The sequence below is a fragment of the Apodemus sylvaticus genome, chromosome 5, assembly GCF_947179515.1.
Source record: "Apodemus sylvaticus chromosome 5, mApoSyl1.1, whole genome shotgun sequence".
Lineage (NCBI taxonomy): Eukaryota > Metazoa > Chordata > Mammalia > Rodentia > Muridae > Apodemus > Apodemus sylvaticus.
In genome coordinates, this window is record NC_067476.1 from 17,149,616 (window position 1) to 17,176,394 (window position 26,779).

Here is a 26,779-nt window from a genome sequence, read left to right on the forward strand (position 1 = left end):
GTTTGTCGAGTGCATAAAGGAACACCTATGTGTCACAACGTGACTTGATTTAACCAAGCACGTACTTTGTGGCCTGCCCCATACTAAGAGATCATATACAGTGTTCCAAATTAGGAAACTGAGGCTCAGGCAAGGGTCCAGAGCTGCGAGCTTAACGGCCGCTGACGGACATTAGCCCCGTCTGAGGCAGGTAAAGGCAGTGTAACTGGGAGGAGTCCTCAGCCCAAACAGGCAACAAATTTTCCTTTTGTCCAACTCTCCCACTCTCCAAAACCACACACAATGGGCTTCACTCTAGAGGGGCAGGCAGCCGTAGCCTAGCATTGAGCTGAGAGAAATGGTACCTCCTGGCCCTCTGAGCTGCTAGGCACTTGCTAATAACTGGCCCTGGGGCTTTCCACAGGGCTTGTGGCCTTGGCCTTTGTACAGGAGGCTACTGTTCACTGTTGGGAACTTCCAGGCTCTTGGGGGGTGAGACAGGGTCAAACTTGTCACTTTGACTCAGCCAGAAGGGCTTGGGGTGGCCCAGGTGACACAGCTGTGTTCTGGTGGGATTGCACGTGGCTCTGTGATCTGTTGTGTACATGTATGTACACATGTGCTTGAGGTTGCGTGTGTGCATTTGAGCGTTTCTGAATGCAAGGGGATGGGGAGGATATGCCTATGGGTATATCTAGGTTGAGTCTTTAGGCGTGTTCTGAGGGTGTTTCTGGAATTCATGGGTGTGTCGTATCATATGTACCCTGTCTAATAAGTGCTGGGCATACTCTGTTAGAGCAGCTACATGTCTATGAGATAAGATATATGTGCATGTCTTGGCACATAAGTGTGTGAATATGATTAGTTCGTATGTGTTCGGGCGCTCAGAGGTCAGTGTGTGGCTGAATTAGCACTGCCGGCCAGGTGAGCCTGTGTGTGTGTGAGGACTGTGTGTGTGGCTTGTGGGATCTTGAATTACGTGTGTGCAGGTGTTTGTATGCCTCAGTTTGGAGAGTGTGTTCTCTCTGTGTGTCTGTGATGTGTGGTGTGATATAGGAGAAGAGGTGTGAACGGCGTGGTGCATTTGTGTGATATGTGTGGTATGCGGTTGTGGTTGTGTCATGTGTGTATTCGAAGGCATGTAGGCAGTGGTAAATTGTGTAGAGAGGCCCTAGCAAACTTGACAGCCCAGACTCTTCCATTTCAGGCTGCCACACCATGGTGTGAAGGTCCTGGGCCCCCTCTAAGCTGCAGTTTTCCTGAGAAACGGGAGCTGTGCTGCTTAGGTGGCGCTGATACATCGGTTCAGTTCAGCTGAGGAGACAGGCCTGCGGGCCTCGGGGTGGTTCTTTCCAGGTTAGTGAAAAACGGCTGGAATTATTTTTGGCTTACATTGTTGCTTCAGTCAGATTGAATAGAAAAGGGTTTCCTATTTCAGCGACTCCATTTGTTACTTTTTTTTTTCATAAAAAATTGAAAAGATTGCTCCGTTCGGATGCAAGTAGAGATGTCAGTCACTTTCCCAAAAGGCTCCCCTGCCACTCACTGCCCTCCCTCGGCTGGCACCGTCCTTTCAGACCGTAACCTCCACACCCTCTCACAGGGGCATCTGCAGCCTCCCTTCCTACCCCACCTGCCCGCGTGCTGCCGGGTGTGTTCCGTTCCAGCCACGCTACCTTACGTCCTCTCCCGGCACCTCCATGGCCTCCTTTGCTTGAGGCCACCCGAGCCCTGGCGCTCCCTCCGTTCTCGTGCCTCATGCCTATGCCTCAGGACAGACATCTTGCCATCTACCTGTCCGACAGGACGGACTGCATTCTGGCAATTCTCTGTCCACCCCCAGCCCCTGCAGGCCTGAGAGGGGAGGCTGGGAAAAGCTGTTTCTCCGGAGGGTGTCCGGCACGAGGGAACCTTTGGGGTTCAGCCGCAAGCGCGGGGTTCAGAATCACACAGGACCTATGACTTCCCGCTTACGCCGCTGGGTCACTGGATTAATCCTGTACTGAGCCTGGAGCTGAGACACTTAGCCGTGACTCCAAATGCAGCCTGAGCTTCACCAATTCGAGGTTCTTCCACCAGACTGGGCTAGGAGAGTCAGTATTTTGTCACTTTACCCTGCCCAAAACAGCTGCCACTCCCAGCCCCGAAATACTGAGAGGTGGGGGCAGGGTATATAAAGCGGCTCGTGGGAAACGCCCACCTATGCTTTTTCTGGAACTCCCAGGGAGAGCCCATTCCTGCAGTCTATCCGATGTGGCGCGCTGCAGTCCCTCTCTTCCCCGACAGGGGCAGCAGGACTGCTTGGATCTGACCCTGAGGCGACCTTGGCGAGCCTCTTCACGCCGAGCAGGGTAGAAAGGGAAGCTGTAAACTTGCCTGCAGTTCTCGACCTCTGCCTCCCTGCACCTCTACCCCAGGAAGGCCAATCCCCACATGCAAATCCCACTGCAGAAAAATGAGTCTATTGAAGGTACCTTGGGGGAAAGTGCGGCCTGTGCTGCCTTGAAGCGCCCTCTGGTGGCTCAATAGGGACTTGCAGTTTGTCCTTTATCTTAGTCGTCTTCCTCAAGTCAAGGCGCTAACCTCGCCCCGCCTTCCCCTACCCCATTGTCATGATTTACCTAGCAGAAGTCTTGGTTTTTCTCCTGACCCGTCTCCGTCTCCCCAGCCCCCGCAGGCACCCAGTGTCTCAACCCAGACGTCCCCCAGTTTCTCTTGGTCCTATTGTGCAACACATCTTCCACAATCTTTCTACACCAATTGACCACGCCATTTCCAGCTTTATCCTTTACCTCGGCTCCCCCTAGTGGCCCTAGGGCCAAATTTAACCTCAGGCTCTGCACCACTCTTTTAACGCTATTCTTATCCTACTCTGCTTTCGGGCAATGCTGGTGGCCTCAGACTCTCTATCATTACTGACATTCGCCCAGCCTAATTTTAGCCAGCTGTAGCATCTGCTTCTTCACTCGGAAAACTCCTATTCATACTTCATGGTTCCAACTCCCATGGAAAATTGCCCCCAGAGAGTCCATCTCTGTCCTTGGGGACTCCATGGGCTCTCAGTACCTTCCTGCTCTGTCAGTTTGTCTGTCTTCTTCACCAGATGAGAGAGTTCTCTGCAAGAATGACTACTAAGTGATTCTCACAGGAGTCTTGAGAGGTGTCCATGCAAGGCTGCGGAGGCTCTGACCACGTCTGGAGCGGGATCTGAACTCTTCTTCCCTGGGGTGGTGACTCTAGAACCCAGCAGCAAACCCTCAGCAGGGTGTCATGGCGACAGTTCTTTATGGCGACCTGTCATTTGATCTGGGGTGGGCACACCTGGAAGCAGCCCCTGCCCTCATCTTTGTCATACTCTCTGGGAGAGGAGGGAGAGGTGTGAGGAAGGGCAGGGGCCATGGGTACAGCTCGGCTTTGGCTCACCATGGGTTTAGGGGTAACAGGTCACAGACACAATTTTCAGTTGGGAAACCCCCTCCGGCAGCATGCACAGAACCCATTCCCTTCACTTTGTGCTAGTGGGGGAGTTTTTGTAGTCTTGAATTTCTAATCCTCCTGCCTCCACCTCCGAAGTGCTTGATCACAGGTGTGCATCGCCACACCCTGCTTATGTGCTAGGAGTAGAATTTCTGGGTCTTTTGTTGATCATGAGACATAGGTGTCTCTGACAGTTGGTGGGGCTTGGATTCGGGGTGATGTGTTTGTAGGACAGCCCCCAGACCACCTGACTTAGGAATTTCCCATGGACCTTTCATGTGACATGCTATTTAAAATAATAACTCAAAATTATTTTATGTTTATGAGTATTTTTGTTGCATCATGTGGAGACCAGAGGAGACTGCTAGAGGATCTTCTAGAACTGGATTTCTTAACCATTAATTGTGAGCATCCATTTGCATGCTGGGAAATGATCCCAGATCCTTTGGAAGATCTGTCAGTGCTCCTAACCACTGAGCCATCTCTTCTGTCCCTGGAGTGATATTTTTGATGGGCAGTGCCCAGAGCACCAAGTGGCTTGCCTAGGGATAGGGAGTATTAGCTGGGCAGTGGTGGCACAAACCTTTAATACCAGAGCTTGGGAGGCAGAGGCAGGCGTATCTCTGTGAGTTCAAGGCTAGCCTGGTCTATAGAATAAGTTCCATGACAGCTAGGGCTACACAGAGAAACCCTGTCTCGAAACAAAATAAAACAAAAACAAAAGAATAAGGAGTATTTTCCATAGTTATTACTACACATAGAAAATGCTAGAAATAGAACCACCACACAAATTGCAGAAAGATGGCTCCTTGTCCCTTTTGGAGGCATACTGAATTATTGCTCTTTGGGGGATATTATATACCTACCACAGAAGCACTTAGGCATTTGAATTGTGACAGGACACACTCCTTATCTCTTGGCCTTGAGAGCTCTACATTCCAGGATTCTATGGGTAGAAGCAAATTTCTTACTTCATTACGGTCCCCAGTGTAGCGAACAAATTTATTTCCAATTTGAAATATGTATAGCTTAAAATTACTTTCTCAATTTTAACTTAACTAGCATTTGCTTCAAGCGTTTGCCATTTGATTTTTTTTTTTTTAATGGTCTTTTGAGACAGGGTTTCTCTGTGTAGCCCTGGCTGTCCTGGAACTCACTCTGTAGACCAGGCTGGCCTCGAACTCAGAAATCCACCTGCCTCTGCCTCCCAAGTGCTGGGATTAAAGGCGTGCGCCACCACCACCCGGCAACACTTTCATTCTTGAACACAGTTTATTCATAAGACAGTTCTACCTAGTGAGGGCTATTTCTTCTTCTTCTTCTTCTTCTTCTTCTTCTTCTTCTTCTTCTTCTTCTTCTTCTTCTTCTTCTTCTTCTTCTTCTTCTTCTTCTTCTTCTTCTTCTTCTTCTTGTGAGGGCTATTTCTTCTTCTTCCTCCCCCTCCTCCTTCTCCTCCTCCTCCTCTTCAACTTGGAGGTTAATGAGGCTGAGAGACATTAAGTGACTTTCCCAAGGTCACAGAGCTGGAAAGTGGGTGCTAGGGATTCGAATCGGTATCTATGCCCTCACCTCTGTATTCCTCTCGGATGTGTTAGTTCTGCCAAGTCAACCACTAGCTGCCAGTTCCTGGCTCTCAGATGTGTCCCTGAACTCTCCTTGGCCTCTTAAAACAACCCAGGTGTGCTCCGTCCCCTGCATTCTTCACAGGACCACTAGGTGGCAGCTTCGGTGTCAGTGTGGGGGGTGGGTTCCCGGATGAACCAGTCCCTGTCTGATGCCTGGCTCCTCCTCCTCAGAGTCCACTCTATCTCCAACCCCTATTGCTACCCCCAGGGTCCTGCTATTTAACATTCTTGGCACCACTCAGATCCTTGGGGCAAAGTACAACTGCCCTGTAAAGTCTCTTGAGGCTGGAGCTGTTACCCCTATTTTACAGACGACACAATAGTCTCAGAGCAAGTAACCCCCAGTCATTGAGCGGGGTTTAGTCCCGATCTGTTTAGCTGTGCTCGCCAAGACTTCCTCAAGAATAGTGATAGGAGTTCCAGGTCAAGAGACAGTGGGGTGGGTGTCCCAGAAAACAGGGCAAGCCTCTAATCCCAGAGAGAGGCTGCAGGGTGAAGAGGGGGCTTGTCAGCCCCGCCCACGGTTTCGGTCTCTTTCTGAGTTCTGGGGACCCAGGGGAACCTGCAGTCCTCTGGGCTGGTGACACCTGGAGACTACTGGCTACTGATACCCTGTGATGCTCATTGTCCCTCCTGATGATTCCCCAAGGACACGCCAGAGCCCCCAATCGCTGCTTTGCCAGACACAGCACAGAGTCCAGAGCCTTCCGGGGCAGACTCCACCATCACTGACCTGGGCAGACATTGTCATCTTCCAGGGGTTCATTTGAAAGGAGATGCTGCCCCCACTTGGGGCAGCAGGCCGTGGAAGAAAAGGTGCCTTTTTTTATGTGCCAGTGTGTTTTGAGATGATGAGAACTCCTGGCTCCACCCAGTGCAACATGTGGCTATGAGGTTAGACAAAGAGAAGGACTTTTCGGGAAGGAGGGTGGGAACAGAGTCGGAGCACTATTTTAGGGAGAGCAGCCACTCGGCGGAAAGGTCCGCCTTGGACAGCAGGGGCATTTCTAAAGTTGTAAACATCAGAGACAAAGATCAAGGACAAATGGGGAGACGGAAAGGCTCCTTTTGGCTGGTGAGGGTGTGGGAAGTGTAGAAGGGAGTCAGGGCGGCACGTGGTCCAGGGCGCAGTGACTACTGATAGCCACAAGAACAGGATCTGTGTGGCGGGGTGGGACCTAGGGGGCAGCGGGGACAGGCGCCCCTGTGAGAGGAGGGGAGGGGCCTCGGTATCTCAGGTGTGGAAGGAGCAGGTTAAGTAAGGACGGGTGGGAGTGCTTCTGAGCTCAGGCAAGGAGGGAGGACCAAGGCCTGAAACTGTGGGGTAGCTGAGCTCTTGCGGGAAGTCGGACAAGCCCCAGGAACCCTGGCTGGCCCCAGGGACTGGACAGCCTGGCAAGAGGGCTGGTGCACTGAGACCCAGGGTCAGGCCCAGGGCCTTGTCTGGAGCTGAGGCCCCCGAAGGGGCCCGGTGCCTGGGAGGAGCAGTGGGTCAGACCCTCCGCGAGGATCCAGCCCGGGGAGGAGCAGTGGGAGGCGGGGCGGAGGGGGAGGGCTGGAGGAGGGGCCGGGCCTCTGTCCACCTCGTCAGTGCTGGTTGGAGGGACCGAGGGGCGCGGAGCCCGCCGAGCAGAGGTTCCCACAGGCAGGCAGAGCCGCCTGCCATGGCGCTGGTGGGGCCTGTGATCTGGGGCCCTAGACGAGGTGTCTACCTCCTCCTCCTCCTGCTGCTGCTGCTGCTGCCGCCCTGGGTCCTGGCTGGTGAGTGTGGCTGGGCCTGGGTGTGAGTGTGGCTGGGCTGGCCTGAGAGTGTGGCAGGGCTGGAGGGAAGAGTGTCCCGGGCCCTAGAATGTGTGGGGATAGTGGGGGGGTGTTTGGGGACTCACTTGGAGAGTGTCGCGGTAGCTTCAGACTGAGGAGTCTATGCTAGCCGGGCCGGTGTGGCCTGTAGAAGCCAGTCTGGGAGAGCAGGCGTGGTGTGGTGTGGTGTGTTGAGGGAGAAGTTGGGAATCTTGGTGTGAGGTGCCACTTAGGGGAAGCAGGCCGGGATAGATGGAAATGCGTGAATTGGGGAAGTTTCAGAAAACTCAGGCAATCGCCACAGAGTCATGTGTTGACCTGGGGTGCAGGTGACATGTAAAGTTGCTAGGAGGGTGGAAGTTCTGTCTGAGGGGATTGATTGCTGAGAGTCGTGTCCTCACTGAACTAGCAGTAGGTTGTCCGGCATGTTCAACTGGCCTTTCCCGGCAGCGGGAGGTGTGGGTGGGGGGTGGGGCTAGATTAAGATAGGGGAGGGGGCAGAGAACCAGGGTTGGGGGAAAGCTTGCCCCCATCATTCCCTTCTGTGGGTCCTCTGCCAGCACCTGAGGGGCAACCGGTAGAGCTGTTCTGGGTCTTCCGGATGGCTAGGGATTCCTGATCACGAGTGTGTGTCCCCTGCAGCAGATCTCTGGCATTCCACGGCTATGCTGGAAGGACTCCCCGAAGCCAGCCCAGGCGGCCAGTGCATTGGCTTTGTCCAAGTGCATTCAACACTGAGCCTGGAATTCGTACTGGGGGGTCTGGAGGACGCTTTGGCTTGGTCGCTATAGTTACGAGGGCAGTAGGGAGGGCCCGGCTTCCTATGCAATAGGTGAACCCCACCAGTGGCATTCCCCCTGCCTGCCTGCAAAGCCTATCTTGCCTCTGGGTACAGTGAGGACCTGTGTTTTAGGGAGAAACCAGGAAACTCCAGGCTGTCTGTATGTTAGGGCATGATGAGGTTCTGGGCTGTGCACTTTGGATCTGTCCCACATGCAGTACGCAGATGCCCATGGCAGCTGCACAGATGCGTGGCAGGGACTACGGAGACACACTACGACGGGACAGGTGTCCACAGGCACGTGCCAGGTCTCCCCTGTGAACTCACTGGTGAACTTGCTAACGAACCTACTGTGTATCTGTATTGCCATAGACACAGCACAGGCCTGCATGCACCCGCCGTGCCCACGCCAGCAGATCTGCATTGACTTTTATGCACTTCCCTCAGGATTGTCCACGCATATGGACTGTGAGGTGGGCAAACAGAGGTGTCCCCCCCCATGATGTCTGTGGGCAGAGTCCATCTCTGGGGACCCCCTGAAGCCAGAGCTGGGGGTCTACAGTCACAGTACCCAGAGCTGACTGAGCAAAGGTTGGCGCCAAGGGCTTTGTGGCTTGAAAGCTAATTTCCATCCCAGAAGAGATGAAAGTTCTGGACCAGACCCGATGCCCATCCCTGCCAGGCTCTGTGCTGGGCCCCTCCATCCCAGCCACTCCTCGGCAGAGGATTGCTGGTTGCTATGGAGAGGGCGAGGCATCTTGAACTACAATGGAACACGTCGGGTTGTTCCCACCCCCACCCCTTCCCTGAACACCCAGGGAGAGCAGTGCACAAAGGGGCAGCCAGTCCTCCCCAAACCTGGCCCCTCCTCCAACCTAAGGGGCGGGGCTGTAGGAGAGAAACAGGGCCGCTGTTTACTTCCAAATAATGTGGGGTCGGCTGGCTACTGGGCTCCAGGGAAGGTTTGCTGAGGCGTGATCACACCAGCCACCGGTGTGGAGAGACTTTAACCCTTCCAGAATCCAGGGAAGCTGGCTTTCTACCTCTCTGTTTACAGGACAGGTAAGCAAAGCCCAGAGAAGGTCCCAACTTATTTAGGGTCACAAGGGCAGTGTGCCAGGGCAGGGCCTGGATCACAGCAGGAGATGGTGTTCCAGGTGGTTAGTTACAGATCTTCCTTGTACCTCTGTTGAGTGGACCACCAGTCATTCCACGATACCACGGATTATTTCCAGACCCTCTCAACATCAAGGAGGTTGTGTTGTTGTAGTAGTGGTTGTTGTTGTTGTTCTTTATTATTATTATTATTATTATTATTATTATTATTATTATTGTGTGTGAGCACACACACACAAACTCAAGTGTGGAGGTCAGAGAGACTGTGGAACAAGTTCCTTCCTTCCACCTTTACATGGGTTCTGAGGGTCAGACTCCGGCCATCAGCTCTCCACAGCAAGCACCAATACCTGAAGAGACATCTCATTAGTCCTCAAGAAAATTTTAGACAGGACCACATTAATAGTCACCAGGGTAACTGTTCACGGCACAAGGGGGCAGGTTTGAGCCCTCCCAGTATGTGTCCCCTCACTCGGAGCACGGAGACCAGGGACTGGCAATTCCAGTCCACTGTGCTGGGCACTGCATCAGAGCACCCATGCTCGCCATTACTGTTATGCTTTTTGGCCTCAGGGGTGAGAATCCCTGAAAATACATCTAAGTTTCTCTGCCTTCCAGGGTGTCTTTCCCTTCTCCTGATGAGTCCGAGTGGGTGTCCAGTGTCAGTGACCCTTTCCTGCACTGTACCCACTTGACACAAGCTAGAGTCATCAGAGGGGAGGGAGACTCTGAGACTCTGAGAAAATGTTTCTGTAAGACTGGGCTGTGGGCAAACTGTAGAGCACTTTCTTGATTAGTGATTGGTGGGGGAAGGGCCCAGCCCATTGTAGGAGGCGCCATCCCTGGGCTGGTGGTCCTGAGTTTTATAAGAAAGCAGGCTGAGCCAGCCGTGGGAAGCAAGCTGCCCCTCCGTGGCTTCTGCATCAGATTCCTGCCCTGTTTGAATGTCTGTCCTGACTTCTTCCAGTGATGAACAGTCATGTGGAAATGTGAGCCCAATATACCCTTTCCTCCCCAGTTTGCTTTTCATTATGGTGATTCATTGCAGCAACAACAGCCCGAGGCTGCTGAGGCCCAGAGAGATTGAGGAAACTCAGGCACTAACAGCTCTGATAGAGTAGGAGTTCCCAAGAACCCGGCAGCGGCCCGGCTCAGGTAGAGAGGGCGCCCAGGATAACTTATACCTTATGCTTCCCTGTGCTGGGGACACAACCCAGGACTTTCTCATAAGCCAGGCAAGCGTGTACCAAGAAGCCACACACCACACCGTTCCCCAGACCTCTAAGACTTTCTGGTGAGGGGAAGAAAGACTGGGGACATACTAGGTTGGCAGTTCTTTGGCACACGATTTCACATGCTTCTGAAGATGCAAGTTTTCAGGCTCTTTATGATGGGAAGCAGTTTTCTTAAAAGTTTCTACCAAGATGGCAAAAGATGCCTGGCCCTGGTACACAGCAGACCCGCCTGCTCTCCTCGGGGTGGGGCAGGGCGCAGGTAGAAGGAAAGGGCCAGCATCCTGTGTCTGTGTCTGTTAATCTCTCCTCTGCCAGGTCAGCCCAGGCAGTCGGAGAGGTCAGGAGGGATTTGTAAAGATAAGCAGTGGCCCCTTGTTGCCCTGGTGACAAGGCCCCGCCCCTCCAGCTAGTCCCTAGGGAGAACTCCTCCCCTCTCCTGTGCCCCCCCCCCCCCCCCCCCCCCCGCCCAATCGGCCTCCTGGGCTCACTGTGGGCCCGGCGGGCCACCTTGAAGTGCGGTGGGACTGGAGGTGATGAGTCCCTGAGTTGTAAACCGGCAGATAAAGCTGCCGGTCCTGGCTGCGCAGGCTCGGGGCCTGTTTGTACCGTCCGCTTCGCTCCTCTAGAGACAGCCTTTCAAAGTGTGGGCTGGGCTAAGCCTCAGGGATCTCTCATGGCAACAGCCCTCCCTCTGCTGGGCTCTGGGAGGACCCATAGAGGAGCAAAGCCTCTTCCCCCTGATGCCGTGGCCACTAATATAGTGGGCGCAGAGCTAGGGGCCAAGCTCCAGGTTGTGGTGAGGGATTCCTTGGGCCACAGAGATAAGAATCTGTGATTTGATGGGATTACAATGGGAGTTGTTGGCACGGGGCCAGTAGTCAGGCGCTCTATAAGAGGAGCTATAGCCACTCTCCCCTTGGGACTTTTTGGGCCAAGGGCCTCTGACCATCATGTCCACGGCCTCTCGATGGGGCTCCCTGGGTGTCAAGACATCATACACATCATTTGGGGCTCCTCGCAGCAAGAATCTGTCTGATGCTTCGAACCACGCTTTTTCCTGAAGGTGTTTGCTTCATCCACTTGCCGCCGCCGCCGTAGGTTCCGACCATCTTCCCATCTCCCATCAAATTCTCACAGGGCATCCGGGGACACCCAGTCTTCCCAGTCTGTCCAGTCACAGAAGCAGAAGGCCCCACCCATTCCTCCACAAGCCGGCACAGTGGCCCAGGCGGGCTTCCTTTCCCCAGCCTGTATGTTCCGGCTTGGCAGAGGGTCGGGACACCTGTGAGCCGAGGGGCCTCTTAGCCAGAAAGTACCTCAGACTCCAGAGCCTGACCCCCTTGGCCCTGGTAGATGCTAGGCCCTAGTGTGGAAGGAAGAACCCTGCACACTCGAGATGGCACCGCACAGCCATGTCTCCCTGGGGTCACTCTCCTCATGACTTGCTGTCCTCCATCTTGCTTGGACTGCTGGGGAGCTTGAGGATCTGGCCCGCAGACGCCCTGCCCCGTGGAATGTGGATGACGCCTGAGAGGCTGCCAACCTTATCTGGAGGGAAGGGGGTCTTCACGGTCTGGGGGAAGGGAAGGTGCAGGGCTCACGGCTCAGGTCTGGTTAGTGTCCGCATGACAACGTGGGGGGAGGGCAGGTCCTGGAACTCCAGGTGCTGGGTAGAAGGGCCCCTCCCTCACATGCGTGGCTGGCACCTGAGGCTTTGAAATCTTCTTTGACTCAAAAGGGGGGAGGGGATGTTCAGTAGAGGCCTCTCACCCAAGGTCTCTAGCTCACAGGTCTCTGAGTCGGGTTTGGACTCAGGCCTAACAGTTACAAGGCTTTCAAGCTGGGATGGTGGGAAGGGAATGAGAGACTCACTGAATTTGTCTTCGAAGTCAACACCGGGCGCTCCGAGTGTGTAGACTCTGGTCAGGTATCGGTGGAGTGAGTAGGTCCACTATCCGTGCCTTGTTTTAGGTATTTGCTTGTGGGGGATGGTACGGGTGCTAGGGATCCCCTGAAAGTCCGCAGGCAAGCAGGCAAAGAGGGCGGGGCCCGGATGGGTTGGGAGTGAGAGAGATTGAGCCGCCGGGCCCTGCCTTTGAAGTCACCCATTCTTTTCCTGGGGCTGAGATCCAAATCTCAGGTTTCAGTGAGGGATGGAGTTACCAGACCCCCAGCGGGAGGTTGGGGGGCGGATAGAAGCTACTCCCTCCTTTGACCCCTCCACTCCACTTCAGGCTGCTGAGGGGACACCGGCCTGTAGAATGGAAAGGCCTGGTCAGCTCCTCCCTGGTGCAGTGGGAAAACCCTGGCATTGCCGGCATTGCGTCTCTCCCTGGTTAATTTGCCGCGTGATGTCAGCAAGTCTTTCCTGGCTTGAGCGTCTATTGCTTGTCTGTAAAGAGACTCTAGGACCGTCCAAGCCTCCTAAGGAGACTGCAGGGGTTACCAGGGAGCTTGGTCACAGGGGAGTCACTCATTCCATACACCATCACTGCCCAAAGATACAATTAAGCCTTCCTCAGGGGCTCAGGCTGTCGCTCAGTCCAGAGAATGGTTGCCTTTCGCCAAGGAAGCCCTGGGTTTGATTCTCCAGTACTCCACAAAGCTGGATTGGTAGTGTATACCTATAATCCCGGCACTTGGGAGCTGAGGCAGGAGGATCAGAAGTTGAAGGTCATCCCTGGATATATAGCAAGTTCGAGATCAGCTTGGACGACAAGATAGTCCTTCTCAAAAATAAGCACAAAATAAGTAAATAGCACCGCCTCAGCTCCAGGGGTAGATATCTCTCTCCATTTGTGACCAGCCTGCAGATGCCCTTGGTGTGCACACAGGTTCTTGAACATGGTCAGACCCGTGTTACTGTTAGGCTTGTGGCTAACAGTAGGGGAAGAGTGTCTCATGCAGACCCTGCCCACATTGCCAAACTGTTTTCTTTTTTTTACAGGGTTGGTTCCTTCAGAGACTCCAAGTGTCTGTGCCTCAGACCCATGTGCTCCAGGGACCAAGTGCCAGGCTACAGAAAGTGGTGGCTACGCCTGTGAGCCCTTAGGGCTTGGAGGCTGTGCTACTCAGCCATGCCACCACGGTGCACTGTGTGTGTCCCAGGGCCCAGATCCTAATGGCTTCCGTTGCTACTGTGTGCCTGGATTCCAGGGACCCCACTGTGAACTGGACATCGATGAGTGTGCATCCCAGCCTTGTCACCATGGGGGCACCTGCCAAAACCTGGCGGATCACTACGAGTGCCACTGCCCCCTGGGCTATGCAGGTAACAGGACTGCTCACCTAGGAGGGCTGGACCATGGATGGGCGTGGGGCCCAGCAGCTACTCATCGTGTGAGCACCCCAGTTAAGCTTCAGCTCAAGTCCGGGGATGCCTCAGGCTGGCTGACAGCTTTGTTAAACACTCTTGGGCTGGCTGCACAACGGATGTTTCTTGGGTTAACCTGGCAGGTAGGATCGGTTGCTTGTATGTTTGCGTGTTAACATGAGGCCTGGCACATATCAGTTACTTGACAAATACTGAGTGTGGTCCCCACTGGAGAAGGGGACTGAACCCCAAGCATCCCTTGCAGGGCACACCTGCCTGGTGTGGCTTTCCCAAGGATGCCCAGATGGTTGTCTCTAGCATTTCTTCAGTCTAAACCTGTGTCAAGCTGCCTGCTGTGTAGACTCTGCATGGCTCACCTGCTGGGCCCGGGTTGGCTCGGGATGTAACTCAGACCTCGGTCCTCTAGGCATCCTGAATTCTGGCACAGTGAGCCAGTGGGATCCTTTCCTGTTTGGGATGGGGATGAGTCCTTAGCTATCCTGTTCCCCAGAGAGAAATAATGTAGACACACATGCTCTGAACCACGACCGGCAAGGACACACGTGGCTCTCTCTTCCAGGGAACACCTCACCCCAGTCACTTCCTACTCCTGTGCCTGCTTTCTAGAGCTGCCTTATGTCAGGAGGGAGGGGACAGCTGGGGACAGGTCTTCAAAGGATGCTTAATTTAGTGCAGTCTGGAGTCTGCAGGATAGATCCTGGGGTCTCCATCAACCCTGAATTCAGGCATTGCGCTCAAACTGTGAGGCAGTTTCAAGTCCCCTCTGAGCAAACAGTACAGATGCGGGGGGAGAGGGGGGAGGCAAATACCAGGAAGGGCATGGAGGGGTGAGATGGCACCGTGGCAGTGAGAGTTGGTTAAGGGTCTGAATATTTGTGCAGGTGAGACTGCATGTCCCAGCTGTCTGCGGATGTGTGGTTGCTCTGAGCACCTGCTTGTGCCACCGTCGGGGTATGCTTCTGTGGGAATCGTCTGTGTGTCTGTCAGCAGGCATGTGAGCACTGTCTGTGCAGGATTCCAGCGAGTGGGATGTGAGCACGCAGCTTTGCCTGACTCATTTCCCTCCCGCTCACAGGGTGGGGGAGTTGGGATTCCAGGAGCCTGGGCCTGGCTCTCCCTGGCACAGAGGATAGGAGTGGGGCTGCAGGGTCATGGGAAGGAGGAGTCCTGAGGCTGCACTGGGACTGGGACGTCAGAGGGCTCCAGCTGGGCTCAGCTGTCTCCTGAGCCCCCATGACAAAACCTACTTAGGTGACAGGGACCTGTGTCATAAATCTCCACACCTGGAGATTCTCCATCTCCCTCTGTCTCTACCCCTATCCAGGGGAGGGCCAGTGTGTACCCAGGGTTTCCCCAGAGGCTTGGGAATTCCTAGGTAGAAGCAGAGTCTTCCAGTTTTAAAGCCAAGACAGCATAGAGATCGGCGACCCTACCCGACTGTGTCCTGTCCAGAGTGGCCCTCTTCTGTGGGGTCCCTTCCTCTCCTCCTTCTCAAAGCTTCCGATGAGCCTTCTGAACTGCAGTGCTGAGCTGCTGGCTTGGTTGCTCTTTGCATCGCTGTGGTTAAATACTTAACAAGAAGGAAGTCGATAGAGCAAGGAAGGGTGTACTGGTGGGAAGGGGTCCGCGTGGCCTGGACCACACAAAGGACGCAGGAGTCACCTGGTTACATTGTATCCTCTGATGCTGGTGCTCAGAAGGCTTTCTTCCTTTTGTTTGTCCCAGCCCCCATCTTATTCAGTCTAGGATTCAGGTCCTGGGGAGGGTGCTCTCCAGACTCAGAAGGGATCTCTTCTTTCTTCAGATGAACCCCTCCTGTAAACTCCCTTACAGATATAGTCAGAGGTGCGTCTCCTAGAGGATTTCAAATCTGGTCAAGGTGAATGACCACAAAGATTGACTATTATTATCCCTACCAACAACTTAATTTTATAAAATTTTTTGGGGTTTTTTTTTTTTTTTTATTTGGTTTTTTTGAGACAGTGTTTCTCTGAATAGCCCTGGCTGTCCTGGAACTCTGTAGACCAGGCTGGCCTCCAACTCAGAAATCCACCTGCCTCTGCCTCCCAGAGTGCAGGGATTACAGGCATGGGCCACGACCGCCCGGCGTAAAAAAGATTTAATTATGTCATGTGTATGCAGGTGCCCGGGTGAGGGGATGCTAGGAATGCTATCTGAACGTCTTCATGAAAGCTGAATCAAGCATGTCTGCTCTTAGGGCAGGTGTGAACCGCTTCAAGTGGGTGCTGGGGACGGAACTCTGGTCCTCTGGAAGAGCAGGAAGTTCTCTATAGCTGAGCTCGCATGACGAGCAGGAGTCTTGATTGGGCTCTGGTACCTGATGTCCTCACGCCTTTCTCCGCCACTCTCCCCAGGTTCTGTCTTTTCTCCATCCTTCCCCCAGGGCACTATGTCTCTGCCTCAAGAGGGGTGTCACCAGCTGTCATCATTGGCCTTATCTCAGTTTTCAAAAAGCTGTTCCTGAAGAAACCTCTGCTTGGCCCATTCCCAGCTCCCTAGAACAGACCCCGACTCCTGTCCTCACAGAATCCAGTTTTCTCTCTTATGATGGCCCTTTCCGCCTCACCCCCGACCCCCGGTGAGGGTGGCAGGGCAAGGAGGGTCTTCTTTTTTCTACCTGGTTGCCTGGGTCTATGGGCAGCACTTCCTCTGAAAGAGCTGGGCATATGGTAACTGGAGCAGATTGGGGCTGCTGGTTGGGCCCCTTTTGCCCCTCTAGATGTGGTCTCCGTGTCTCTTGTCCCCGTCCAGGCGTGACCTGTGAGGCCGAGGTGGACGAGTGCTCGTCAGCGCCCTGCCTGCACGGAGGCTCGTGCCTGGACGGTGTGGGCTCCTACCGCTGCGTGTGCGCGCCGGGATACGCGGGCGCGAGCTGCCAGCTGGACGTGGACGAGTGCCAGAGCCAGCCGTGCGCGCACGGTGGCGTGTGTCACGACCTGGTCAACGGGTGAGCCCTTGGCGGGGTGCCCCGGCTGCGGGGAGGTGGGCTGCGGGGTGGGCACGCGCTCAGCTCCCGCCCGCCCACGCCAGTTTCCGGTGCGACTGCGCGGACACGGGTTACGAAGGCGCGCGCTGCGAGCAGGAGGTGCTGGAGTGTGCCTCTGCGCCCTGCGCGCACAACGCGTCCTGCCTCGACGGCTTCCGGAGCTTCCGCTGCCTCTGCTGGCCAGGTGTGTGCGAGCCTGCGCCCCTGCAACCCCCAACACCACTGTGTGTGTGTGTGTGTGTGTGTGTGTGGAAGAGAGATGCTTGCCTGTGCGGTGGGGCAGGTGTGAAGCCTGGTGCATGTGTGAGTGCAGTCTGGACCCTCTGAGACCTGCACATGCCACCTGCCAGCGTGAGTCACAGTTTTCTGATCTGCAAACAGGGTTGCTAACAGCACCTGCCCCTTGGGTTGCAGTGGGGAGTAGCGATGTACCTGGCACACAAAAAGGGTGTCTGAATGTTAGAATATAGAATTCGTAGCAATTGGTAGCTGGCTATTACTAGTCCCTATTTTCCCTCTGTCAGTATCCGCATCTTGATGTCCCTCCCTGTCCCATCCTGGGTTGGCTTGGGTCGTGGAGGGGAACCATCTAGACGCTTGTGTTTCCTGAAGTCTTCATGTGCATCCCAGGCTTCAGTGGAGAGCGGTGCGAAGTGGATGAGGATGAGTGTGCATCGGATCCCTGTCATAACGGGGCCCGGTGCTTGCAGCGCTCTGACCCGACCTTGTATGGGGGTGATCAGGCCACCTTCCCGGGAGCCTTCAGCTTCAGCCACGCTGCCGGCTTCCTTTGCAGCTGTCGTCCAGGCTTTGCCGGTGAGTGACCTGCTGGAGAAGCACTCAGTCAAGGCCTAGAACCCCAAAGCTGGACCTGCCTGAGCCCACACCCTCCTCTCTCTCGCTGGGTTTCACTCTCCCTAGTTGTACAATGGACCCTTTTGGTTCTGGTTTGGCTCTGAGGGTGCAGGCGGCAGTCACAGCTGAGCCTTTCCCCCCCCCCCCCCCAGGGAATGACTGCAGTGTGGACGTGGATGAGTGCGCCTCAGGACCGTGCCTCAACGGAGGCAGCTGCCAGGACCTGCCCGATGGTTTCCAGTGCTACTGCCCGGATGGGTACACAGGTGCTCAGCTGGGGTGGCTCTGGCGTGGAGGTGATACGGTCCCTTTTGACTGAATGTGGATTGATACATATAGGAAAGGTGGCCGTGGTGGCACTGGTGACAGCTGGGGGGGGGGGTGCTGAGCCAGAATCCCAGCTTTGTAAGTGGAAGGGGAGAAACTGGTCAGTTTGAGTACAGTCAGGAGGGAATCATGGAGTCGGGGGTGGGGGTGGGGGTGGGGGTGGGGGTTACCAAGGCTGCCAGGTGATCCTCTGCCCTGGGGAATGTTGGCTGGTGACCTCAGTCCTGCAAGGACTGAGTGTCTGTGATTCCAGGGCCAGCTGAGGGGACAAGGGACTAACCCCAAGAGAGGGACCCCGACTGGAGTCAGAACTGGGGCTCATGTATGGATGTCCGGTGGTTGGGGCTCTGAACCCTGCTATCAAATCAAAGAGGGACAGAGCTTCAGACCAAGACGGAAGGAGGCAGCACTGTGCGCAGGTGCACGCCTTCAGAAGGACACGCTTTGGCTCTGGGGAGCTGTGTCTGCTGTCAGTGGCTGGAGTGTAAAAATCCTCCCTGCAGAAACACCCGGGAACTGCACACAGGCCTCCTCTCTCTAGTGTCCCTGCCCCCACTGGAATGTGGGTAGCACTCCTCCACATGCCAGCATCCCTCCTAGCTCTTTCCCTGCGGGTTTCTGGAGGCAGGTTCCTCTGCTTGGGGAAGGGGCTGGAGGCACACCCCACTCTCCTGTATTGGCCACTCAAACATATTGGGGCTCAGTGCTCCCCCATGTTGAGTGGCCCATGCCCTCTCCACTGTTCCTATTGCTTGAGTCCCTCCCTCCCACATCCTCCTCCAGTGGCCCACTCCTCCATAGTCTCACAAGGAAGGGCTGACCACGCCCATCTCGTGGACTTGGCAGTGAAGCCTGGCGAGCGGTGTGGTCACAAACAGTGACTGTGGGAACCCAGATCCTTGCAGCTAAACAGTGAGTGACAGGGAGGGAGAGAGAGCTCTGAGTTCAGAGTCCTGGAGGAGAGATCCTAGCTGTGAGGCTGGGCAGAGAGCCCAGCCTCCCCTGAGACACCAGAAGGCTCTGGACTGGGAGGTCAGCTTGGCATTCCTGAGTTGGCTCAGAAGAACGCAGGCGGGCCAGCCTGGGAGCCCTGTTCCTAAGCCTTGGTGCATCTGTAGGTGACGATGGGGCTGTGGGTGCTGGGCCCTTTTCTGGGGAGCCTGTTGCTCCTAGCAGGTAGGAGGATTGAAGCTTCTCAAAGGAAGAGTTTAAGCGGGTGCCTGGTGATTGTGAGGAGGAAGGTATAGGTGTGTGGGCTGATCTATCCTCATGGACTCCTCCGGGCCTGGGTCTCTACAGCTGAGTGTGGGCTGAGGATGGCCTCTGGTGGTGCTGTGGAGGCTCTGACTGAACTGTGGTTGCTCTTTGGTGTTTTAATCGTGAAAGGGGAGATGGGCTGGCACTCACCTGCAAACCCTCTCTATGAGGGAGAGCTTGAGCCCTCTGTGGGCTACGCGGGGTGAGGAGGAGTTTGAAAATAGTAAGGGAAGTTGAGGCATGACTTTCCAGGAAATACTTAGGATAATAGCAAGTTCAAGGCTTTCACCGGGGAAGGTTGAGCCTTGAGAGCCTGGAAGGCCTCGCCTATGAGAGTCTCAGATACCAAGGTGAGCGGCTGGGTCATAGCGGCAAAGGTGCATAGCCAGGTCACACCTTGGAAAGAGACATCCGGCTACTCTAGAGATAGGTGGGGAAGAACTGCTGAAGGAAGCTGACCAGGAGGCTGCCAGACCTGGCAAAGCAAGGGGCACGGGCGGAAGAAGAGGTGGAGCCAGGAGTGCTTCCCCAAGCCAGGCCCACAGGGCACAGAGACTGACTTATCCGACTTGGCCAGAGGAGAGAACCTGGGGACCTGGTGTGTAGGTGCCCAGGTCGGCATCACCACGAGGCATGTGGGCTCTGGTTGGAGACTCTGGCTGTGGCGAGGTGTACTGACCCTTGGCTAATCTCTCCCCTTTAGGCCTGACTTGTCAGGAAGACATGGACGAATGCCAATCAGAGCCATGCCTGCATGGCGGAACCTGCAGCGACACTGTAGCAGGCTACATCTGCCAGTGCCCCGAGGCCTGGGGTGGACATGACTGTTCTGTGCAGCTCACAGGCTGCCAGGGCCACACCTGCCCACTGGTTGCCACCTGCGTGCCCACCTTTGAGTCTGGCCTCCACAGTTATTTCTGCCGCTGCCCACCTGGGACCTCTGGGCCTTTCTGTGGCCAGAATACTACCTTCTCGGTTGTGTCTGGGAGTTCTGTGTGGGGATTGGTGCCAGCTGGTGCCTCCCTGGGTCTGGCCCTGAGATTCCGTACCACGCTGCTTGCTGGAACCCTAGTTACTCTCAAGGACACTCGGGACAGCTTGGAGCTGGTTCTGGTGGGGGCCATGCTGCGAGCCACACTCTGGAGACATGGTTCTGCTGCACTTGTCCTTACGCTGCCTGACCTAGCCTTAAATGACGGGCATTGGCACCAGGTGGAAGTGGTGTTCCACCTGGGAGCCCTGGAGCTGCGGCTCTGGCATGAGGGCTGCTGGGGCCAGCTCTGTGTGGCCTCTGGTCCTGTGGCTACAGGTCCTACAGCCTCGGTGGCCTCTGGGCCTCCGGGGCCCTACTCTATCTATCTGGGCGGCAGGGCCTTTGCAGGCTGCTTCCAGGATGTGCGTGTGGAAGGGCACCTTCTGCTGCCTGAGGAGCTCAATGGAAACGTGTTCCTGGGTTGTGAGCGCAGGGAACCTTGCCAGCCTCTGCCCTGTGCCCATGGAGGGGCCTGCGTGGACCTGTGGACTCACTTCCGCTGCGACTGCCTGAGACCTTACCATGGGTCCACATGCACTGATGGTGAGGGGTTAGCGGGTGCGGAGGGAGCATTAATGTTGGGCCCCTAAGCCTGCTGGCCTCACCCCAGTACTGTTTTTCCCTGCAGAGGTTCCTGCTGCCACCTTTGGCTTGGGCGGCGCCATGAGCTCCGCCTCCTTCCTGCTCCACCAGCTGCTAGGCCCAAACCTCACTGTGTCCTTTTTCCTCCGTACACGTGAGCCTGCCGGCCTGCTGCTCCAGTTTGTCAATGATTCAGTTGCTACCCTAACTGTGTCCCTGAGCGAGGGCCAGATCCAGGCTGAGGTGCTGGGTCAGCCAGCTGTGATCCTGCTCGGGCGCTGGGATGATGGACTCCCCCACTTGGTGACGCTCAGCTTTGGGCCTGACCAGCTGCAGGACCTGGGCCAGCGGCTGTATGTGGGTGGGAGGGTCTCCCCGGATGACACCCAGCCCTGGGGTGGGCCCTTCCGAGGCTGCCTCCAGGACCTACGACTCAACGGCATCCACCTCCCCTTCTTCTCTTCTCCGATGGAGAACTCAAGCTGGCCCAGTGACCTGGAAGCCGGCCAGTCGTCCAACCTCACCCAGGGCTGTGTCTCGGAGGACGTGTGCAGTGTGAGTGCCCAGGAGAGGGTCCTTAGCTAGGATCTGTGCTGTGACATAGGCCAAGCTGAGGCTCAAGACAGCCACATGAGCTGCTCTCATTCCTGCCACCGGAGTGGCAGAGGGAGTGCCCCATCTCCTCCCTTTGTATCCATCTCAGATGACATCCTGACCTAGACAGAGGATGGGCCTTAGCTTTTCTGTAGCGACTTCTTGGAGGAAAGAGGCCGGTTCATTAGCTGGAATAACCTAATACAAACTGGACTCGCCTCTTTAGTGGCTGGGCCCTCAGATGAGTGGCTGTACCTCTCGGGCGGGGTCTACTATCTCATCTGTAATGTAGGGGCGAGGACAGGTTCCCTTCGACTCTGTGATGAGGTGGTCTTGGGGTTGAGGGTGCCGTTTTGGGGAGTGTGTTCACTGGTGTCCTGACTTCCACAGCCCAATCCCTGTTTCAATGGTGGAACGTGCCACGTCACTTGGAATGACTTCTACTGCACCTGCTCCGACAACTTCACAGGGCCCACCTGTGCCCAGCAGCGATGGTGCCCCAGGCAGCCGTGCCTGCCGCCTGCCACCTGTGAGGAGGTTCCGGATGGCTTTGTGTGTGAGTTTGTGTCCTGGGTGCTGGGTACCGAAGAAGATGATCCCTTTGAGTTTACAGAATGGGTGATGGGTCACTGCACTCTTGGGGAGATTGCAGTGGTTTCCAAGGCAACGTCAAGGGAACCCCAGGAGAGGAAGGTTGGGAAGGGGGTGTGGCGTGTGTGACAGCTGAAACACAAGCTTACAAAAACTGCCGCAGGAGATGGGATTTGAGGCCCCTCCAAGCAGCTCAGAGACGAAGGGGTCTCATGTTGCTCAGGCGAGCCCTGAACTCACCATGTAGCAAAGGGTGATCTTGATTTGAACTTGTGATTCTCCCACCTCAACTTCCCCAGTTAAGGGATTATGGATATGGGCTCCTACTCCCACTTTGTTGGGTGCTAGGGAAGGAACCCAAAGCTTCCTGCATGCTGGGCATTCTACCAACTGAGCTCCACCGCCAGCCTTACAGAGGGTAAGGAGGAGAAGGATGTGATTGGACCTGCACCTGTGTGCAGGACAGAGCGCCTCCTTCAGGGAGGAGGGGAGCAGGCTAGATTTATGAGGAGTTAATATTATTAATATGTCTAGGGCCTTCGGGGTAGCAGGTATTGTGGTCCCCTTAGGATTACCCCGGAACTGATTCCCTCCAGGAGGAGAATACATAAGGGGTGGAAGAGGGAGCTGCAGTTTCTGAGATCAGGTGACAGGTGGGTGACTGCTCTTGTCAATATCAATAGATGTGGATTGTGGGCCCTGCCACCTGAACGCTTGGGGACAGGAGGAGGGTGTAGAAACCTGGCAGGTCATTTCCCAGCGGTTCTAACTCTCTCTGCAGGTGTGGCCGAGGCCACGTTCCGCGAGGGCCCTCCTGCTGTGTTCACAGGCCACAACGTGTCCTCCTCGCTCAGCGGCCTCACCCTGGCCTTCCGCACGCGCGACCCGGAGGCTGGGCTGCTGCGCGCCGCCTCCGCCGCGGGTGCCAACTCCAGCGTCTGGCTGGCGGTGCGCAACGGCTCGCTGGCCGTAGATGTGACGGGCTCCGTGCTGCCAGCGCCCGGGCCGCCCGTGGCCGACGGCGCCTGGCATCGCGTGCGCCTCGCCCGGGAGTTCCCACAGGCTGCTGCCTCGCGGTGGCTGCTGTGGCTGGATGGCGCGGCGACACCCGTGGCTTTGCACGGCTTGGGCGGCGACCTGGGCTTCCTGCAGGGCCCGGGTGCCGTGCCTCTGCTGCTGGCCGAGAACTTCACGGGCTGCCTGGGCCGCGTGGCGCTCGGCGGCCTCCCGTTACCCTTGGCGCCACCGAGGTCCGGCGCGATGTCTGGGGCGCGCGAGCACTTCGTGGCCTGGCCCGGGTCTCCGGCCGTGAGCCTCGGCTGCCGCGGCGGGCCCGTCTGCTCGCCCTCGCCCTGCCTGCACGGCGGCGCCTGCCACGACCTCTTCGATGTCTTCGCTTGCTCCTGCGACCCCGCCTGGGAAGGACCCCGCTGCGAGGTCCTCGCTGACCCATGTCGCTCGTCTCCCTGTGTCCGGGGCCAATGTCACGCGCGCCCTGACGGCCGCTTCGAGTGTCGCTGCCCTCCGGGCTTTTCCGGCCCTCGCTGCAGGTGCGGGTGGCAAGGGGACCTGGGGACAGCTGTGACAGTGGACAGAGCTGACTGCTGATTGACCATGGGTGGAGTTTGGAGGGAGTAAGTTCGTAGTAGCTAGTTCAGGTGGTGCTCATAAAGATAAAATACAGGTTATAATACTTGGCAAAATTTGACTTTCAGGACGACATTGAGGCTTGGAGAGAATTAGGAGGGCAGAACTAGTCAGGGAGCACAATTTCAGAGCTTTGCAGCAGGCTGCCTTACAACTCCCCCATTTCCTTCTGGGTCCAGAGCTGTCTAGCCCTGGTCTAGCTCTCCTCTCTCCTCAAGTTTAGGAACTGTTTTGCACTGCACGTCAGCACTTATCAAAGACCTTGTGGGGTTGGGGGAAGCGGCAGAATGACAGCCCTGTTCTTTGCTTCCTGGGGAAGGATAGAGAAGGTGGGTCTGCATTCCGCACATGGGAAGAAGCACTGTGGCCAGCTCCCCGCCCTCATCAGCCTTGCATTTCTCTGCAGGTGGCCAATCCGGCCTCAGGGATGTCACCTCAACTCCACCTGCAAGGATGGCACCCCTTGTGAAGGTGGCGCCTTGGGCACCAACTGCAGTTGCCAGGAAGGCCTTGTCGGCCTCAGGTGGGTCTGGAACCAGGGCCTGGGGTGTTGACTGGGAGCTAGCCCCTGGGATTCCTGGCCTGGGCAGGGAAATGAGGTGCTCCTTGTCTTGCTCACTGACTTCAGTGACAGATGATCCACCCGTGTCTTTTGGTTTTTCTGGGACTTCCAAGACCATTATCTGTTAGGCAGACACAGGCTGGGCAGTGATTGTCATCCAGTTTCTTTCTTTGCTTTGTTTGTCTGTTTTTTGTTTTTTTGTTTTTGTTTTTTGTTTTTTGTTTTTTTTTTTGAGGCAAAGTTTCACTAGGTAGCTGGCGGTTCCTGGAACTTAATCCGTAGACCAGGCTGGCCTCAAACTTAGAGATGCACCTGCCTCTGCTTTCTAAGTGCTGGGATTAAAGGCGTGTACCACCACTGCCAGCACACCCAGTTTCCTGAAGCCCTTCGGTCCTCAATGGACATGGCCAAAATGCAACTTCTAGGCCCCTAGGAGGAGGTGTTCGTTGGCATCCCTGGCCTGCAGCATTACCTTCCTCCCCCTTCCCAGCCATGAGCACTGGGCCTGAGGGGAGTGGGTAGGTGATGGGAATCACCTTCAGCTCTGGTCACCTGGCCAGGCTGCGCCAAGCAGGGATAGTGGCTGGATAAACTTTGATGCTGGAGGTGGGGAACAGCTAGGGGAATGGGAGGCAGCTGTGGCTGAAAGGACGTTGCGTTCTCAGCTGCTGTCTCTTCTAGATGTCAGAGTCTCGACCAGCCCTGTGAAGCCAGCCCTTGCTTGAACGGGGGCACCTGCCGGGTGGCCGGTGGCGTATTTGAATGTACTTGCAGTGCAGGATTCTCTGGCCAGTTCTGTGAAGTGGTGGTGAGTGGTACCCGGGGCTGGGCGGCTAGGCCTCTTCAGACCTTAGCAAGAGGACAGTGGGCAGGGAGGGTATGGTCCTTGAGGACTTGAGAGTGGACAGGCTTTGCTGAGGGTGGGGAGAGGATACTTAGGTCCTTTCTAGTACACCGTGAAGGAGTTATTTTCACATAGGGAGAACTCAGGGCACCCCCATCCATCAGGCACAGTCTGGCGCTTCCCAATGGCATCCAGGGTAGTAGCAGTGGGTACAGGTTAGGATCTTCCAAGTCTACTCTAGGACTGGCTTCTGAGACGACAGGATTCCAGAGGTTAGTTTCTGAAGCAGATTGGGCTTGGGCAATGTAGGTATCCCTCACCCCAAGGAGGCTCAGCTGACAGAGGTCTGGGCCCTGTGGGGACCAGCACAGAGCTTTGGAGAGACTTTGAGCTCATGGTGGGCCCTGATGTCGGGTGTTATGAAAGGACAGTCTGGCGACGCCCCTGGTAAACTGCCTGTCAGCAAGGAGTCCCCTTTGCCCCTGGGAAGAGTTCCTGTCAAGGTGACCTTTTTAGCCTCTGTTTCTTCATCTTCCCACTGTACACCCCACCCCCAAACACACACACCAGGGGGAGGAAATGGCTTTGCAGCCCCTGCCGGAGTGCAGGAAGAGAGGGAAGGTGTGAACTTTATAGCTTGGGGCCCCCTTCTTCAGGACTGAATGCTGGGATTGGGGAAGCAAGTGACAGAGCAGGCTAAGAAGCCTCAAGATGTAGGGGAAAGACTGGTGAGTGTGTGTGGGGGGGTCCTGGTGTCTGCACTGCTGGAGTTCTCATTCTGGGACTCGGAATCTTTACTGGGGCACCATGGGACTCCGTGACTGGAAGTGAAGAAACGCTGCCCTTGCCCCCTTGCAGGCTGGCAGGCAGGCAGGCAGGCCGGCAGGCCTAGTGAATTCTGTCCGAGTCATCAGTGGGCTCAGTTCATTCCAGCCCTGCTTTCTGTTCCTGCTTTACCTCAGTTGACAGTTGACTTCTGTGACACCCCCCACAGGCACTCCTGGAATGTCCGCTGTCTATCCTCCTCGCAGGACTATGCAACCCTCCCCTAGCACTGGCTGGGACAGGTGGCTTCCTAGCTTGGACACCCCAGGAGTTGTCTCTCTCACCTTCTCTGGGACACTTCTCTGAGTTTTCTTGTCTTCCATCTATTGCAGAAAACCCTGCCTCTGCCCCTGCCATTCCCACTGCTGGAGGTGGCAGTGCCCGCAGCCTGTGCCTGCCTCCTCCTCCTCCTCCTGGGCCTCCTCTCAGGAATCTTGGCTGCCAGAAAGCGCCGCCAGTCTGAGGGCACTTACAGCCCAAGCCAGCAGGAGGTGGCCGGGGCTCGACTGGAGATGGACAGTGTCCTCAAGGTGCCACCAGAGGAGAGACTCATCTAGGCTTGCCTGGCTGCTGGTGCCATGTCCTGAAGGTCCTAAAGGGCCACCGCAGGACTTTTACCTGGAGACCCAAGGAGACTGCTTCCGGAACTGGGACATCCACAGGATGCGCCCCCGTGGTTGGCAGTCCTTGCCCTGTCCATCATGGACTCGGGAAATGGGGAACAACTCAGGGAAGCAGAGGAGGCTGTGAGAGTGTGCACTTCTCTGACCTCCTGGGCTGTGTACAGGGCACATGTGGGTGCCCATGGTGTGACAGGGTGTGTGCATTTCTGTTTGTGTATGTGTGTCTGTGCATCTTTCTGTCTGAGGAAGAGGAGGAAAGAGAGAAGAGAGGAGGGGAGGGGAGGGGAGGGGAGAGGGAGACTATACAGGAGGGCGGGTCAGTCTGCAGATTGTAATGTATTTTGACTGTGGGAAGGGCTTCATGTCTGGGGACAACCCAGATGGATACCTCTGAGACAGGGGCAGCCCAAGGCTATATGTTCTCTAGCACTGGACAGGCCAGAGCTTACCCAAGCACCAAGCCTCGGTCTTGACATCTTGTTCAACCTCCAAGGAGAGCCCTTATCCTGGAGAAGCTGGGAAATGGAGGAGTTTTCTTGGTTTCTACAACAAAAGCCCTTTGGGACAGATCTGACTGGCAGTGTCATGGCCATGTCTGTAGGGCAGGCCTACAAGATCCAGGAGTGGCTGCCCGGGGCTGTCCTGCCTGCTGTGGGCATTTGCCAGAGTGGAGCTACCAACCCAT

General features: G+C 55.9%; 1 protein-coding gene across 1 annotated transcript; it reads left to right on the forward strand.

The window, feature by feature from the left end:
* Window positions 1-6,691: 6,691 nt before the first annotated feature.
* On the forward strand, window positions 6,692-26,371 carry Crb2 (crumbs cell polarity complex component 2). The gene is made up of 13 exons (XM_052182411.1): window positions 6,692-6,842; window positions 12,961-13,284; window positions 16,120-16,315; window positions 16,399-16,538; window positions 16,985-17,170; window positions 17,362-17,475; window positions 19,497-20,369; window positions 20,455-20,963; window positions 21,393-21,558; window positions 22,375-23,143; window positions 23,647-23,763; window positions 24,484-24,610; window positions 25,804-26,371. The coding sequence occupies exons 1-13, from the start codon at window positions 6,746-6,748 to the stop codon at window positions 26,026-26,028; spliced, it is 3,843 nt and encodes a 1,280-aa protein (XP_052038371.1). The 5' UTR covers window positions 6,692-6,745; the 3' UTR covers window positions 26,029-26,371.
* Window positions 26,372-26,779: the final 408 nt, after the last annotated feature.

What these genes read in the sequence shown, in the direction of transcription:
- Crb2 (XM_052182411.1), top strand. Translation starts at nt 6,746, where the DNA reads ATGGCGCTGGTGGGGCCTGTGATCTGGGGCCCTAGACGAGGTGTCTAC. An exon ending in CCGCTGCCTCTGCTGGCCAG is followed by an intron (nt 16,539 to 16,984) that starts GTGTGTGCGAGC and finishes TGTGCATCCCAG; the next exon opens with GCTTCAGTGGAGAGCGGTGC. An exon ending in TGGGTCCACATGCACTGATG is followed by an intron (nt 20,370 to 20,454) that starts GTGAGGGGTTAG and finishes TTTTCCCTGCAG; the next exon opens with AGGTTCCTGCTGCCACCTTT.